General features: G+C 45.0%; 1 protein-coding gene across 28 annotated transcripts in view; it reads left to right on the top strand.

The window, feature by feature from the left end:
* Positions 1-15,692, top strand: part of Trpm3 (transient receptor potential cation channel subfamily M member 3) — an 859,806-nt gene that overhangs the window by 778,330 nt on the left and 65,784 nt on the right. For all 28 annotated transcript variants that reach the window (XM_052762651.1, XM_052762653.1, XM_052762659.1 and 25 more), the window contains 3 exons: positions 52-219; positions 5,163-5,303; positions 11,601-11,729. In XM_052762651.1, the coding sequence (XP_052618611.1) occupies positions 52-219; positions 5,163-5,303; positions 11,601-11,729 (438 nt within the window). The remainder of the gene's footprint in view (positions 1-51; positions 220-5,162; positions 5,304-11,600; positions 11,730-15,692) is intronic.

The raw sequence follows: 15,692 nt of genomic DNA, 5'->3' as shown, positions 1-15,692 counted from the left end.
ATCTTAATCCTTTAAATGTGATTATTATTATTATCATTGTTATTGCTTTAGGTAATTCTGGGAATTCTACTTCCTCCTTCAATTCTCAGCTTGGAGTTCAAGAATAAAGATGACATGCCTTATATGACTCAGGCCCAAGAAATTCATCTCCAAGAGAAGGAGCCAGAGGAGCCAGAGAAGACCACAAAGGACAAAGACGAAGAGGACATGGAACTCACAGTAAGAATAACACCATGCGGTTTTTCTGCCTGGGGTGACTCCCGCAGTCCACTCACACATTCATACTGCCGAGGTTCAATCATGCTTGAGAGAAGGGTTCCCCAGCCTCCTGCCGGGTCTAATCACGTGTGAGACGATAGTATCCTAAAATTTTCCTCTTTGTGTGAAAACAGCATGGCTATAGGATGCAACTGTATGTAAAGTCCTTCTGCCAACGGTGCTGCAGAACAAATCAGTGAAATTCCAAAGCCAGACGCCCTCAATTTTCCAGGCAAGCATCCGTTTATAAACATGACGCTGTGACTGGCAGTCTTAACACACAAGGAAGAACAGGACGCAATAAGCGGGAAGCAGCCAGCTTTGCTGAGCTGGGGCCATTCCGCTGGTCGGAAGCTAAGCCTGTGTCTGTCTTCAGGGTCAAAGTCACAAATGCATCACTAATTGAATTCTGAGGTTTGTGTGGAAAGCTTTTATTAGTGCTTCCTGGTACAATTATAGAACATGGATGCTTTGTTCTGCAGAGAGAACAAGACAGCTGTGCATGGAACCACTTCCCCCGCAGCCCCCACCCAAGCAACATTGACTGCCACTGGCTTGTGTCCAAAGGCTAAAAATACCCTGTGCTATTAAAGGGACAAATTGGGCTTCATAGCTTGGGAGAGCTGCATCACACAGTAACTCCAAAGGGACGGTTCTGAAGCACCTCAGCCTCCCTCACCACCCCAGCCACTGGCTACAGGAGTAATAACCCAGAAGGAACTGTAAGAGGAGAAGATAAAAATTGGTGTGGGTCAGGAGATAAAAAGACTTCTCATGAGTCTCGTCATTGGGACCACCATGAGACATGTTCTTCTTCCATATGCACAGGACTTCTTTCTAGGAACCCCTTCCTGGGGAATCTGTTGATAGATATGACCCTTCACTCACTGCATGAAAAGCCAATTTTGGTTTCAGTTCCCAGATCTTTGTAAAAATCTGTGTAGGCATCTGCCCTGCCCTGCAATAGCAGCAGACATTGCCTTCTCTGCAGATCATGTCATAATTTTGATCTCTGAACTCCTCAGATGAGAAATGGTATTTTAATCATGGTTAGTGCTGATTCTGAATTCTTGCTGGCTCTCTCAGCAGAGAGGGAAAGAGTATGTGCTTTACAGTCAGAATCCTGCCCCTTCACCTACTTGCTTTGTGACCTTAAACACAATTTCATCCCTTCAAGAGTGGGAGCATAGTTTTGTCTGCCTTGCAGGTAGTTTTGTGGTTTAAAGAGTAAACGACTTAGCCACATACATGTAAATTACTTAGACTAACAACTAAACATTAACAAATATTTGCTTATGTTGTTGAAATGGTGCTGCTCACTCTATCTGACCTCACTCATGGGACCACATCATGCCCATCAGGTTCACATTGTTCTACTTCCCAGATTAGAAAGCAAGGACTCAGAGATTAAATTGCCCACATTTATCCAAATTTTAGTTGTGAAGGTGAGATTAGAATCCAGGCATACAAACTCCATTGGCTATTGTACATTTAACAACCTCAGTCAATTGTCAAGGGCAAGAGAGAATTATTTTCTATTATATTCTCTGATGGTCCTGCTTAGTGGATTTAATTCACCACAGAGTAGAGAGCCTCCAAGGGATGCCAAGCGTCCCAGATCAAGTATGGTGTGGCTCCCTCACAGGCAGACATTCTGGGAGGACAGCCAGAAGCTGCATGATGCTCTCAGTGGCTGGGTATAGCGGAAGGAACTTCCCTTGTCTCCTAAGAGATTTGGGGACGTTGATCCTTCAGGAAGCCACAGTAAAAGATGTCTCTCCAGTCCCAGAGCCTAATGGGCTTGCCAGGGAATAGATCCTAACACTGTTCACTGTGAACCTGAGTAGGAGGTGTCGTGATGAACAGAAACCTCACAGAGAAGGACTAAGGCGAGGATGTGTGGGCTGTGAGCTTTGAGTGGGGGCAGCATTGTCTTTAAAGGGAGCCTCTTTTCACCCTGATGGCAGATTCTGTCCACTGCTGCATCTCTGGTGAACATCTCACCCTTGACAAGATTGAAGAAAGGAGCTTGTTGACAAGCCCATTCCCTTCACAGGGATATTTGAGCTTCGGGCAAATTGAATGCACCCTTTCTGAGACTAGGACATCCTTGGTTGCTTCCAAAATGACACCTAAGAATATCAGTCTCCACTTGCACCATGTTCCGTAGCCTTTAGCAGCTTAATTTACCTCAAAGGATCTTTCTCCACTTTGACACCTGCGTCCAGCTGGCAAGGTCTCACATCTGCACTGAACAATGATATATTCAACCCTGTTCACACCTCTTTCCTATGAGAAAATATTTTTGTTTTCTATTTTAAGTGTTTCTTTTCTACATAAAGAACCCTGTTAAATTCTGCTTTAAGCAATGTCAAAGGAAATATTTGACTACAGGGAAATAAAATCAACAAAATCAGAGTTAAAATGCTAAGGCTGGAACGGATGAAATGATAAATCCGTGAAAGACAAGACTTTGCAAATGTACCCCCGCCCCTCAGAACATATGTGAAGAACAAAAGAAAAGGCAGGCTGCAATGTTTTTGTTTCACCTGCATGACCAAGTAAATGTGCCACCCTACACTTAAGCCTAAAAAAGCCCCAGCCAGTGCAGAGCGCCAGGGCTACCTATGCTTTGCTAGGAAAGTCAATGTCTCTAGAGGTTACCCCAAGATGTCACTCCCTAAGATACCTAAAAACCTTCAACTTATCTTTACTTTCATTCCATCATATCCCCAGATGGCACTGGATTGTTGGACATAGAAATAAGCAGAACAGGAGAAGAATAATTATTGCATAGACTATAGGACAACTTTCTCATTCCGTCAGTCTCTTGAGGCCAGTGACCAATGTTAACAGGACTCTACTGGACTCTCCTGTGCTTAACCCATCAGAATATTGATTCAGTTCACTGATGAAAATAGATACATATGATAGCCATTGAGTGAAATCTTCCTATCCATTAGCTCAAGGCACCTTTCTCACCGGGATATACAAAGGAATGGGGGTTGCTTCCCCAGAAATGCTATTAGATGGACATAAACCATTTGCGAGTGTCATAGAGTTGGCTATGAGGAAATCATTGAAATACTTGAAACTAACATTTGTATATGTATGTTAGTGGTTGGAAACTAAGTCATGTAAGGAATTCTCTCTCTCCTCAACTTCACAACAAACTGCAATCATTGCTATAATTAGATCTCTTAATTTCAAACTTCAGTGCCAAGGACTGTGTCTTATCCCAAATCCTTGTCAATTCTGGGCGGCTATAATGTATGTCTTATCCTATTCTCACATTTGTTAAGAATGCCAGGCTTAGGGGATAGGCTCAGCAGGTGAGAGAACTTGCTGTAAAACATAAGGACCAGAGTTCAAGTCCCCAGACCCACATAAAAAAAAAAAAAAAAAAAAAAAAAAAAAAAAAAAAAAAAACCAGCTATGGTCACATGTACTTGTAATCCCAGTGTCGGGATGGTAGACAGAGACAGGAGGTTCACTGGGGTTTACTGGCTACCAGACTGGCTCCAGGTTCAGTGAGAGATCCTGTATCAAGGGAATAGAGTGGAGAGTGATAGAGCAGCACATCTAATATTTTCCTCTGGCCTCTGCATGCACACGTGTACACATATAAACATACATCACACATTCACCACATATCTACAAAAAAGAAAAAAATTCAACTTCCCACCAGTGTATAATTAACCTTATATATCTTATAATAATATCAAAGAATTAAAGTCAATACTTTACCCTGTTATAGACTCTCATAGCATGCACAACTTTCTGGTGAGGGACCCTTCAGGCGAGAGTATCTAAGAAGGTCCGAGTTTACTCTGAGGACTACCTAGTTACTTCCTGGGCATTTAATTAGGTGCCAGATGTTAATGTGTAGGCCCCCAAGGACCATAGCCTAATTTATGGCTAAAGAAAGTAGGTCTCAGAGAGGTTGAAATAACTTGCCCAAGAGTCCACAGATTCTGAGTGTTCATCTTAGCACTCACCTCCCATCTGAGTCATCTAAAGCCCACAAGCCCTCACTATTAGGATCTTCAGTCATCTCTGGGACATCCTGTTGCTTGCTACCCAGACAGGGTTTGTCTTCCTGTTCTTAGATTCTGCTGTTTTTGCAATATTTGATCATTATTACTCACACTGCGACTGTTGTGATGAACAGCAAGGGAATCCATGTTTATGGAGATCTCCAGCAGCTTAGAGATGAGGACCATTGCAGATCAGGCTTGCCTCAAATCCTTCTGCTAACCCACTTGGTTGCAGAGGAGGGCAGTGTACTCCTGAGTTACCATAAAATTGGCAACAGCAATAATTTCAGTCTTACAAGGTTTAAAATGGAGGGACCAATGCCCGTGCTTTGGTATGGGTAGAGATATTTCTAGCCTAACTAAACTTCAAGCACTTCAGATGACTTATAACTTGAATACTCCTGCTCTTTGTATATATATATATAATGGATGCTGGTCCAATCAACCCACCTTTGACTGGAAAGTCACTAACACAGGTATAGGCAGAATTTGAATCCAGGTTTCGCATGTCTCATATACATATGGAAAGAAAGTAACAGAATTGGGACAGATTCTTGTAGCCTGGCCTTCCCAGACAGTGCTTATTATCCCTCTCAGAACTCTATGCCTATCCCATTGCCTGTCTCACTCAGAGGGTCCAGGTTGTAAAAGAAAAGAAGACTCAAGAACTATCACCCAAGCCTTCCGTCCTTAGAAGAAATACACAGCTTGCACTAATATAGTGCAAACTCACACAGAAGAAAGGCATGCCTTTATGCTCTTTGATGTGGGTTCTGTGAGCTCTCGGGTGTCATGAGCATCCACTCCTCCTCTGCAGCATGGCCGAGAGAGCCCAACCATGATGGTCTCCATTCTCTCCCACTATAGGCGATGTTGGGGCGAAACAACGGGGAGTCATCCAGAAAAAAAGATGAAGAAGAAGTCCAAAGCAGGCACCGCCTCATCCCCGTGGGCCGCAAGATCTATGAGTTCTACAATGCACCCATTGTGAAGTTCTGGTTCTACACCGTAAGCATTTTCCTTCCCCCTTTCCAAAAGGCTAGCCTCAGGGGTGGGCGTTCCTTTCTCAGGCACCAGTGTGGCTTCCTCTGAACAGCATTATAAGCACCACGTGTGCGGGAATGAAAGCTCTGTGACCTTGTTTTTCCAGTAGTTTCACAAGATGTGTGGACTTTCCTGGGCAGCTTCCATAGACTGCCTTTATGCTCCCCACAGAAGGTAAAGGAACTGAGAGAGGTGAGAAGTAATAGCTACAGATGTGAGATGTGTGTGAGTTAGTTCAATATGAAAACAAATGTCCTCTGCCAGAACACTGCTGTGTTGCTGCATGGATGAGAACAGCATGGCCCATTACCGATGCTCATCCTGGGCTTTGGGGGAACATTTGGTGGGCCAGGTTGAAGCACGGTGTAGATGTAGCACCTCTAGGGACAGACAGCATCTATAAGTAACAACTTCCAACCTGGTAATGACATCAGTCACACTTTCTTACTCGGGCACAATTAAACAGCATGGCAGTTCAAAGCAAGAAGACCTCCAGCCCTGGCAAATATTCTCCAGGAATCACACCCTACATATACTCCCTACCTGCAAAGCCACGGACTGTCCCTGAAATGTCATCTGATATCATAGAAAGGGACATTGCTGGGGCACCCCTCTCTTTTTCAATGACGTTTTCCAGTGGTTCTCAACCTTCCTAATGCTGCGACCCTTACCAGTTCTTCATGTTGTGGTGACCCCCAACCATAAAATTATTTTCTTTGCCACTTCATAACTGTAATTTAGCTACTGGTATGAATCTGTGTTTTCTGATGGTCTCGGGTGACCCCTGTGAAAGAGTCTTTTGACCCCAGAAAGGGCCATTTGACCCCCAAAGGGTTATGACCCACAGGTTGAGAACCACTGAAGCCTACAGTGATTCTGTCCAGCCCGATAGAGCTCCACCAGATGAAGGACAATGCTTCTTGACTTTTAGATGTTCTCACAACCAGCTGCAGAGCTGTCATTTGAGTCAACAACAGGGTGATCTAGGTCTGAGAACATGAAGGCTCAGATGACCATTTAGGTTGCTTCCTGGGCAGTCCCGGATGTTAATGTTCAACACTGGCTTTAAAACAAGACTCTGCAGCCTCGGCACTAGTGATATTTTAGCTAGGATAATTCTTTGTCATGCAGCAGCATCCTGGTCCAGGATGCCAGAACCACACTCTGTCCTTTAAGGATGACAACCAAAATGTTTCCAGGCATTTGTGGGATCAAAACTACCACCAGTTAGAAGCCGCAACTTCAAAGGATGATTTTAATAGAGTATGAGAGAATATAAAAACACATATATCACATTTTATATTTATTTTAGTAAAATAAAATTTCCAATATATTGACATTCCAAAATAATATCCACCTCAAAATAGCATACATTCAAAAACTCAGTTAAATTCTTTACAGCAGCACTCTTTCAAGTTTGCCTTGTAGAAAGCAGCAGACTTGTGACTTGCAAGTAGCTTGAGAAAAGATAGTCTACATATAGGTCTACCTGTGTCCCTCTGTGCTATGTGACCCCAAAAACGTTACTTTCCCATTCTGTGCTTCTGTAAGATAGAAATAATACTACTCTCTACTTTATGAAGATTAAGGTATTGAAGGACATAAAACACTTATAATAGTGTCTGGAGCTGTAAGTACAATGTGGGAGTAACTAGTGTTATTCCTACACTAGTCACATTTCTGAGAGGTAATCAATGCCATATCATTTGTTGAGCAGCTACTGTGTTTAAGCAAGGATCCAGATGCTTCCTAAATAATCTCCCTGAGGCTTACAATGACTTCCTCAATACAACATCTGTCCCTTCCTTTTATGCCCACATCTGCCCTTCTCCTTCAATTCTTCTGACTCAGTTGTCACAACCAAAAAGGGGGGGGGGGGGTGAAAACTATAGACAAAGGAAACTCCACTCCTATGGTCCACACACTAAAACTCATTTTTTTTTTTTTTTGCATTTATCTTGTGATGCTGTGTATCACCCCTGGTGCTTTAGGCATGCTAGGTGAGTGCTGTACCACTGAGCTATAACCCCAGCCTGTTTGCGTTTGGTTTGTTTTTAACCTTTCCTTAAAAGGTTGAAATAAGCTTTTAAAAACAGATCAGCTTGTGAAATAAGAAATTCAAATTCCAATGTTTACTACACGTGGCCACATGTGTGCTACAACAACAACAAAAAGTTAACTATGAGCATTAAGAAAAAAAAAAAAACCTCTTGACCTATAGAACCCTGAAGATTCGTCCTGTGGCCTTTTGCGAATGTTAGCAGACTCCTGGTCTAAGGCATAAGAGAAACTGGTGTGAGGAATCCCATAAAGAGTTAACCAGCACTTGGATGGACACTGGCCTCACTTAGTCTTCCAAGTCATCTGCTTTTCCTTCTTCGTTGGGGTTCAGCAGTCCCATCATTTGAGTTCCTTGATCCTCTTGCTCCCTGTTGACTCAACTCAGGCAATTTTCAGCCCCAAATGCTTTTTCATCGCAAGTGCCCTGGCCAGTGTCTCTCAGCTTTGACACCTCCAGATCAAGATCATTGGAATCATCCATTACACTTTTGTTTTTGGTTTTGTTTTTGTTTTGTTTTGTTTTGTTTTTTTAACCATGGTCTCACCCAGGTTTTCCTCAAACTCCTGATTACTTTGCCTCCACCTCTCAAGGACTGGTATTATAGGCATGTGTCATTGTCCATCTGTTGGAACACTTTAAAAACATGCTCACACCTATCCTCCACCCTCAGGGCTACTATGTCATCCCTCTGGGTACTAAAGTAGAGCTTCCCAGGTAATTGTAATGAACAGCTAGAGTCAAAAAGCCCTCACTCAGAACAGAGAGTAGTGAGTTTTAGCCCACTATTTTTTAAATGCCCACAATATAAAAGGATTAATTAGAAATCCCAATTCAAGGATCTATCATGGACCCAACTGAATCAAGTCTGTGGAAGTAGTGGGGAGGCAATTACCAAAAGCCCCAGGTGTCTCTAATGATTACAGAAACCTGGACCGCATTGCTTCAAACACCATTTGCAGCATGCTTTGAGAAGCTATCTTAGTTATTTTTCTATAGCTGTGACAAAACACCATGGCCAAAGCTTCTTTATAGAAGCAAGCATTTAATTCGGCTTGTGGCTTCAGAGGCTGAGAGCCCACAATGATGGAGTGAAGGCATCATGGCAGGAACAGCTGAGAGAGTCCACATCTTGATCTGCAAGTAAGAAGAGAGAAAGCTAACTCAAAATACTGTGACTCTTTTGAAACCTCAAGTAGCCACTAACTGGAGACCAAGCATTCAAACATATGAACTTATGAGGGCCATTCTCATTCGAACCACCACAGGAGCTGTGTCTTTGGCAGCTGGGGTTCGGTGTCCAGCTCCCTTTCCCATAACTGACTGGGATAGCCTCAGCCAATCCATCACACTAAATTCCCCAGTTATATTCAAACAATTCCAGCAACTTGTGTTCAAATGTTGACAAAACCCAGGCCTCAAGGTAAATGAATGGAAATGAGAGGGCCAAGCTTTTGAGACCCCCCAACAATGCTTAACAACAAACTTCACCATCAGATTGGTGGTCCCATTTGCTGTGACCTGTGTTCTCTGTAAGGGTATTTCTCTCTGATTTCCAGAAGTGTCCCTTCCTCCTCTCTGACACTGTCCAAATGAGCATCCACCTCACTCCCCTATGACCTCCTGTCCTCATCTCAGCTTCCCAGAGGAACAGGTGGGTCCTCCTCAGTTCCAAGACAGAAGGAAGCAGAGATCCAATTGGCTCACAGCCCCTGTCTATGCAGAGAACATTTCTCAGTTATGAGCTGGAGAAGATTGAAGTTCAAGGTACAAAAAAGACCGCAGATCAGAGGACACGATGTGTACTGTGGGTTTTACCAAGTCATGACAAGCTCTCCCCCAGAGGCCCTAGGTTAGGTGACTTACACAAGATGACACACATGAGCTCAAACTTAAACCCAAGTTCTAAGTTTGAGTTCTAAGTTTTTCTGCCAACTTCCTCCCTTCACATACACTAGGCCTGGACAGAGGATGGACCCTGTTAGTAAAGTCACTTAAATTCAAAGACACGGAATTTCTGAAAAAATGAGTTCATGTGCCACTGCGCCAAAGTGTGACAAGAGGAGACAGTGCCTTGGGATGTTTTGCATTGAACTTCGTAAAATGTTAAAACCAGTGCACTTAAGCGTCTCTCCACCTTGAAGCAACCAATTTTTTTTTCAATAAAAGGAAGTGACCAGGAAGACAGAAGTAATTGCAAGCAAAAGGAAAGAGAGTGTATTAGACAGTCTTACCAACTGATTTCCTTCCTTTGTGTTTTGTAACTATGCATATAAGGACTGCAGAGCGTAGCAGTGTTTTCTTGATCTGAAACCATGTGAACCAAGTCACACTTGGAACCAATTTCTAAAGGATGCCTCTCTCATGCGAAAGTTCCATGACTCAGTAGTGATGCTGAAGTAGGGAGCCATGGGAACCTAGGCCCGGGATAATGTAACAGTGGTCATGGGGACAGAAAAATCAAATCACCCAGGTAGAGGAGCTCAGCTAACCCTCAGCTGCGGAAGCACTCACTCTCTGTCACAATCTGATTGTTCCAGATGTGGTATCCTTTACCTCTGGCATAACCTCACCCTTTAGATGAAGGAAAAGCTGGCTGGGAAGTAGCTCACAGTGGTAGAGTGTTTGACTACCATGCCCAGGTCTTGGCTTATCAGAAAAGGGAATTCTGTGCCACTTGTACCTGGACATGTGTCATCAATGTCACGGGGATGTCAGAGGTACCTTTGATTTACATTAAAAGTCTATTCAGTTTACGAAAATGAAGGAAGAAGCCCATTGGTAGATAAGACATCTCTCTGGTCCCACATGGCTTATCTCCTCGCCAGGCTGCAGTTTCTGCCTCCTAACTTGTCTTCACAGCCCCAAAGTCACTCAATGTCTTCCTCACCTCCAATCCTCAATCCTCTTGCCCACATGCTGCCCTGTTCGTTCCCACACCACCCCCAGAGAGTACAGATTTGAGTCAGCTCACTCTAGGTCCCTGCTCAGAGCCCCTGAGGCCAGTCAATGCCTTGCTCAACTTGAGGCTTTGCCCACAGGATGTTTTACTCATCTGCCATCCCCCTCAGGGTAAGTTTTCTTATGCAAGAGCACCACCAATTCTTTTCTTTCCACATTGACATCACTGCATCTTTCAGTAACAGATTCCAAGCCTGGGCCCTGAGGAGTGTTTCCCCACATCCAGTCAGTCACATCAGGACTCAAATTCCAGATGCTGGAGCCTCTGGATGATTAAATCCTCTCTGGTTCACAACAGGCCACACACCCCACGCCTTCCTGTAAACAGCTTTATTTTCTCTTGTTTTGTTTCAAAGAAGCAGAAGGCAAATTCAAATGTTCCGACCAGGGTAGGGCAGGATGACAGTACAGTGGAAAAGAGGTTGGAATCCTCCCTAAGAAGCCAACCACTGTAGGTCAAAAACACCAGGCAGATGCTATTTACTCAGGAGAAAATGGAAATGGAGCCTTAAGATTAAATCTCGGCTGCTTACACTATAGTTTTACCAACTTAAAAGTACTATATGAGTCTTTCTTTTCTTCTGATGGGCATTAATCTATCTAGCATCTTTCAGAAATATATATATATATATGTATATATATATATATATAGTATCAATCACTTTAGTATGGAAAGCCAAGTGTGCACCTAAGCAAGAGCCCTGATAGGCCAGTTTCTTTTCTAAGACAGAACACCAGAATACACACACACACATACACACACACACACACACACACACACACACACACACACACACACACACAATCAACTGGTGATGGTCATGCAAATTCCTACATGGTGACACAAAGGTGCAAGCAAGGCCCCAGGGCCCCAGAGACACATATAAAGCTCAAAAACAAACATTGCATACTCAATTAGTTTAACTACTATAGCCTTTAAAACAAATGTTTGAGGTAGAGGTGCCTCAGCAGGTAAAGGCATCTGCCATCAAGCCCAATGACCTGAGTTCGATCCCCAGAACTTGGTGGATGGAAAGAAACAACTTCTGCAACTTGTCCTCAGACCTCCATGAGAATGAACACAGAAAATAAATAAATACTCTTGGTTGTTTAGAACTCTACAGTTCCTTCGTCATGGCTTCCCTGACCCACTTACTGACCTTGCTCAGCATTGCCATGCGGTGGTCTTGCCCAGGGCCCGGCTCCCTGCAGTTAGAGTCCTGTGTTGTATTTTCTTGCAGCTGGCATATATTGGATATCTGATGCTCTTCAACTACATTGTGTTAGTGAAGATGGAGCGCTGGCCTTCCACTCAAGAATGGATCGTCATCTCCTACATTTTCACTCTGGGAATAGAGAAGATGAGAGAGGTAAGTGCTTCCGGAGTGAAGTCAGGAGGGAAAGGGTGGCTCATCATATCTGAGGGTGGAGAATCGAGAGGGACGCTTGGGGTCCAAGTTAAGCCCCAAACAGGGTCCTGAAATCCTGCCGAGGGCTGCTGCTTTCCTCTTTGTCCAACCTAGAGAGGTTTCCAAGGGTGGTTAAGTCTATTTCCTGCTTACACGCCTTTTGCTCCAAGACATTCTCCAGAGGGTTTCCATATCATTTACACCTCTCTCTCCTCATCCCTATGAAGATGACTTTTTAAACTCTGCTATTTTTAACTCCCAATTCAACCCTTTATTTAAGGTCTCCTTGGACACTGTCCACGAGTCCAATATCAACCTCTCCAAACGTGTTCCAGCAGCTTGCTGTTAAGCCCAATGGCCTGAGTTCAATACCCAGAACCCACATGGTGGACAGAGAGAAACAACTTCAGCAGGGAGGGAGGGGGAGACACTGCATGATTCCTTTATTCAGTTTATTCTGGAGTTGATTACTTCTCAATGTCTATCACCGCCCCCCCCCCTTGCTGGGCATCCGCCAGTCCTCCCACTCCTAGGAAGCACTGTGGAGGATGGAACACAGTTCTGGTCTCCCCTCACCTCACTGAAATACCACCCCCTACATGATTTGTTTGAAGTCAAAGCTAACCATGGGGACAGGAAATCTTATTTAGTGCTAAAAAGAAATGAGCTATGAGGCAATGGGAAAACTCAGGTGTGTGTTACAAAGAAGAAAATGGCCGAACGGGATACATTCTATATGAATCCAGCTATATGAAATTCTGGGAAAACCTATGGAGATGGGGAGAGCTACGGAGATTGGTGGGGGAGCTATGGAAATGAAGGGGGGGCTAGAGAGTGGAAAGAAGATTGGTGGTTGTCTGGGTTTGTACATTGGAAGGATGGTAGGTGAAGTCCAGGGCTTCTAAGGTCACAAAAATATTTTGAATGCTACTGTAGTGATGGACGGATTCATATCATTCTACACATGTTCCAACCCATAGAATGTACCCTTCCCACAGTGAACCCTGATGTGAACTGTAGTCTTTGGGTGATGTGGTAACATCATTCCACCATTTTCAAAAAAAAAAAAAAAAGAGGCCATTGATAATGGAAGAAGCTGTAGGGATCAGGAGATACCAAGGAAAGTGCTTTTTGTGAACTTAAAACTGTTTTTTAAACTTAAATAAATCTAACGTCAGTGGCCCTTTAGATTCCAAGAGCTTCTAAAAATCTATGTGGTCAAGAAACGTTCCACAAGAGGGCGCAGCAACCCTGCTCAGCGCTCTCCACAAACTCCTGTCTCACCAGAGAAAACCTTCAGGGAAGGCAGGTTTGCAAGGTGAAGCGACTCCTCTGCATGTTCCAGAAACTGCAGTGAGTGGGAGGGGCCTTTTGAGTAGGAAAGGAGCCTGTCAAGTCTGTGCAGCTCCGGGAGCTCCAGCACAATCCTCGTCTCTGTATTTCAGTAGGTGGGCACCGAGTAGAACGGGGCCACCAACCCACCTTCATCAACCAGACAGACTCAAAGGTTCTTGCCCTAGTGGATTTCATCTCTGGAATGCTCTCCAAAGAAGAAAGATGCCATATCTACTAAATTTGATTGCATTGAGATTTAAATACACACACACACACACACACACACACACACACACACACACACATCCTTCAGCACCTTTCTCTGGGGCTGTGTGGGTGCTATTTTGATTCTAATTAGCATTTTTCCCTCCTGAGAGCTTGGGAGTGGGACCCGAGTCCCACCTGAGGATTAGAGATTGGATTAAATGACTAAGGCAGTGAGACGGCGGCGTGTGTTGTTGCTGCAGCCGGGTCTCTGCACTGTGTTCCACCATTCACAGTGTTCTCCCATTGCTTGAGCAGGGCAGCGGACTTGTAAACTGAAAAACAGTAATAAATTTGCCTGGGACTTTGTGTAGCTCTGAGAACTGAGCCCGCTCCCGCCAAGGGGCCCTGCCTCTGCGGGATGCCAGCTGGCACTCCGAGACTTAACACCCCGCCACATATTCCTTCCCCATCACAAGCAGAGGAGGGAAAGACTGGAGTGTGGAGACTGGAGACTGTCCAGGGACTAGGCTGGAAGGAGACGGGGAGCAGCCTGTACTCCTTGGACTGTTCTAGAATGGCTGCCAAGCGGGCAGGCTGCCAGAAACCTCCAGGCCTGGCCATCCATTTCTTGTGAAGCTGCGTGTCATGGCAGGCAGGGTGGGGCTTCCGATACCGGGTCAGGGCTGGGTCAGCCGAAGCGTGCTTGCCGCTGAGGAAGATGTGGGAAGTGGGATTGTGGCCATTTTTGTGCCTGATCTTTTTTTCTCTGCAATTGGTGAGGTGGCCTCTCACCCCATGTCCCTGCCTTGAACTCTGGGAAGAGAGGCTCAACTATTGAGTGGGTGACAGTTCCCACAAGCACCCGCCTCCCTGCCTCCTTGTGGTTGGCACACAGGCCCTCGGGAACCCAGACGCAAGATCCTGGAAGCCTGGAAAAGTTTGCATGCTTCCGTGCCTCCCAAACAAACACACGGAAGGCTGTGGTTTCGTGTGCTGCTGATCCCATTCTCTTCTCACCACATACTTCTGCATGTAGTCACCAGAGCCAGCCACAGCAACCCCTTAATAGTATGGAACTGTTTACAGCAAGCCTTAGTAGACATTATCTCACCCAGGTCTCCCTCAAGTCTGTGACGTCAGTGACAGCCATGATCACATCCATCCCCGCTTTACAGGTCTGGGAAACAAGATGGAGCAATTGTTTGGTATGCTACAACTGGAGAAGAGAGCGAGGTCTGAAACCTGTTTGGGTCATCTGAAACTCTCTTTCCTCTCCGCTCCCCGGTGATGCGCTACTGGGTCCCAGGATACCAAGGCCTGAGCTGAGGGCTGGTTTAGCAGCGATGGGGCAGAGGAGGTGCCCTCCTCCCCACCCCCTCTTTCCTCACTCTCTCTCATCTCTCCTCTCTCTCCCCTCCTCTTTCTCCACCCCTCTCTCTCTTTTTCTCTCTCTCATAGTAGTAGTTTTAGCAACACGTGAGCAAGGGGTAGAAGATTGCTAAGGCATGGCCCATCCTCCCTGCCTCTCCTTTCCCATGCACATGCACAGATTTTTACCTAGTTCAGACGGACCCAGAGGGGGAGGAGCCAACAGGACAGCATCAGTCACAGAGAGTGCTGCTGGATGATAGGACAGTGGATCTCACACCATGCTCACCAGCATGACCTGGGAACATGTAAGGACGGTGAATCCCCTGGCCTGATCCCACACCTGCTGGAGTAGGAACTCAGTGGTGGGAGCCAGGTATCTGTGTTTGGGGACCATGGAGGCTACTGCAGCTGTAATGGTCAACAGAGGCCTTCCTAGGAAGGAGACAACTAAATAAAGAGCTTAAGGATAAGAAGAGGCCAAGCTTGCAAACTCTTGGAAAAGAAAGTCCCCGGTGGAAGGAATTAGGTGTCCTGAGCATAGGCTGGCCTTGTTCTGCTACAGAGCAGGCCAGTGGGGCTACAGCAAGAGGAGGGAGAGTGCAGTGGGATGGGAAGTGGACATGGTAAGGAGTTTGGCTTTTGATCTGTTTATAATGAAAACCATCAGAAAGTCTGAGTATGTACTTAACATGGTTTGCTTGTCCCTTGTTTCTTTTTTTAAGAAATGAGGTATAATTTACTGGTCATGAAAGGAAACATCCCCCTTGGGTACAGCTTTATGAGTCTTTGCTTATAAAAAGCAACTTTGTAATTGCCAACCCCATCATGGTTTAGGTCTTCAAAGAGCTCACTGTGTGTTTGTTGCTCAGAAAATGGATGGTAGGCTGGTGTCCATAATGACAACAGATATGCCATAAGAAAACAGTTGCAACCATGTTCCTGATGTAATGGGACTTAGAATTCAGTGGCAATCATGGAGATGATAAGTCATTAACGGGGTTGTACTTCAGA

This window comes from Peromyscus californicus, unplaced genomic scaffold, assembly GCF_007827085.1.
Source record: "Peromyscus californicus insignis strain IS unplaced genomic scaffold, ASM782708v3 Scaffold_4__1_contigs__length_199733344, whole genome shotgun sequence".
NCBI classification, from domain to species: Eukaryota; Metazoa; Chordata; class Mammalia; order Rodentia; family Cricetidae; genus Peromyscus; species Peromyscus californicus.
Note: the sequence above shows the minus strand (reverse complement) of the source record. Positions and strands in the feature narration are given on the sequence as shown.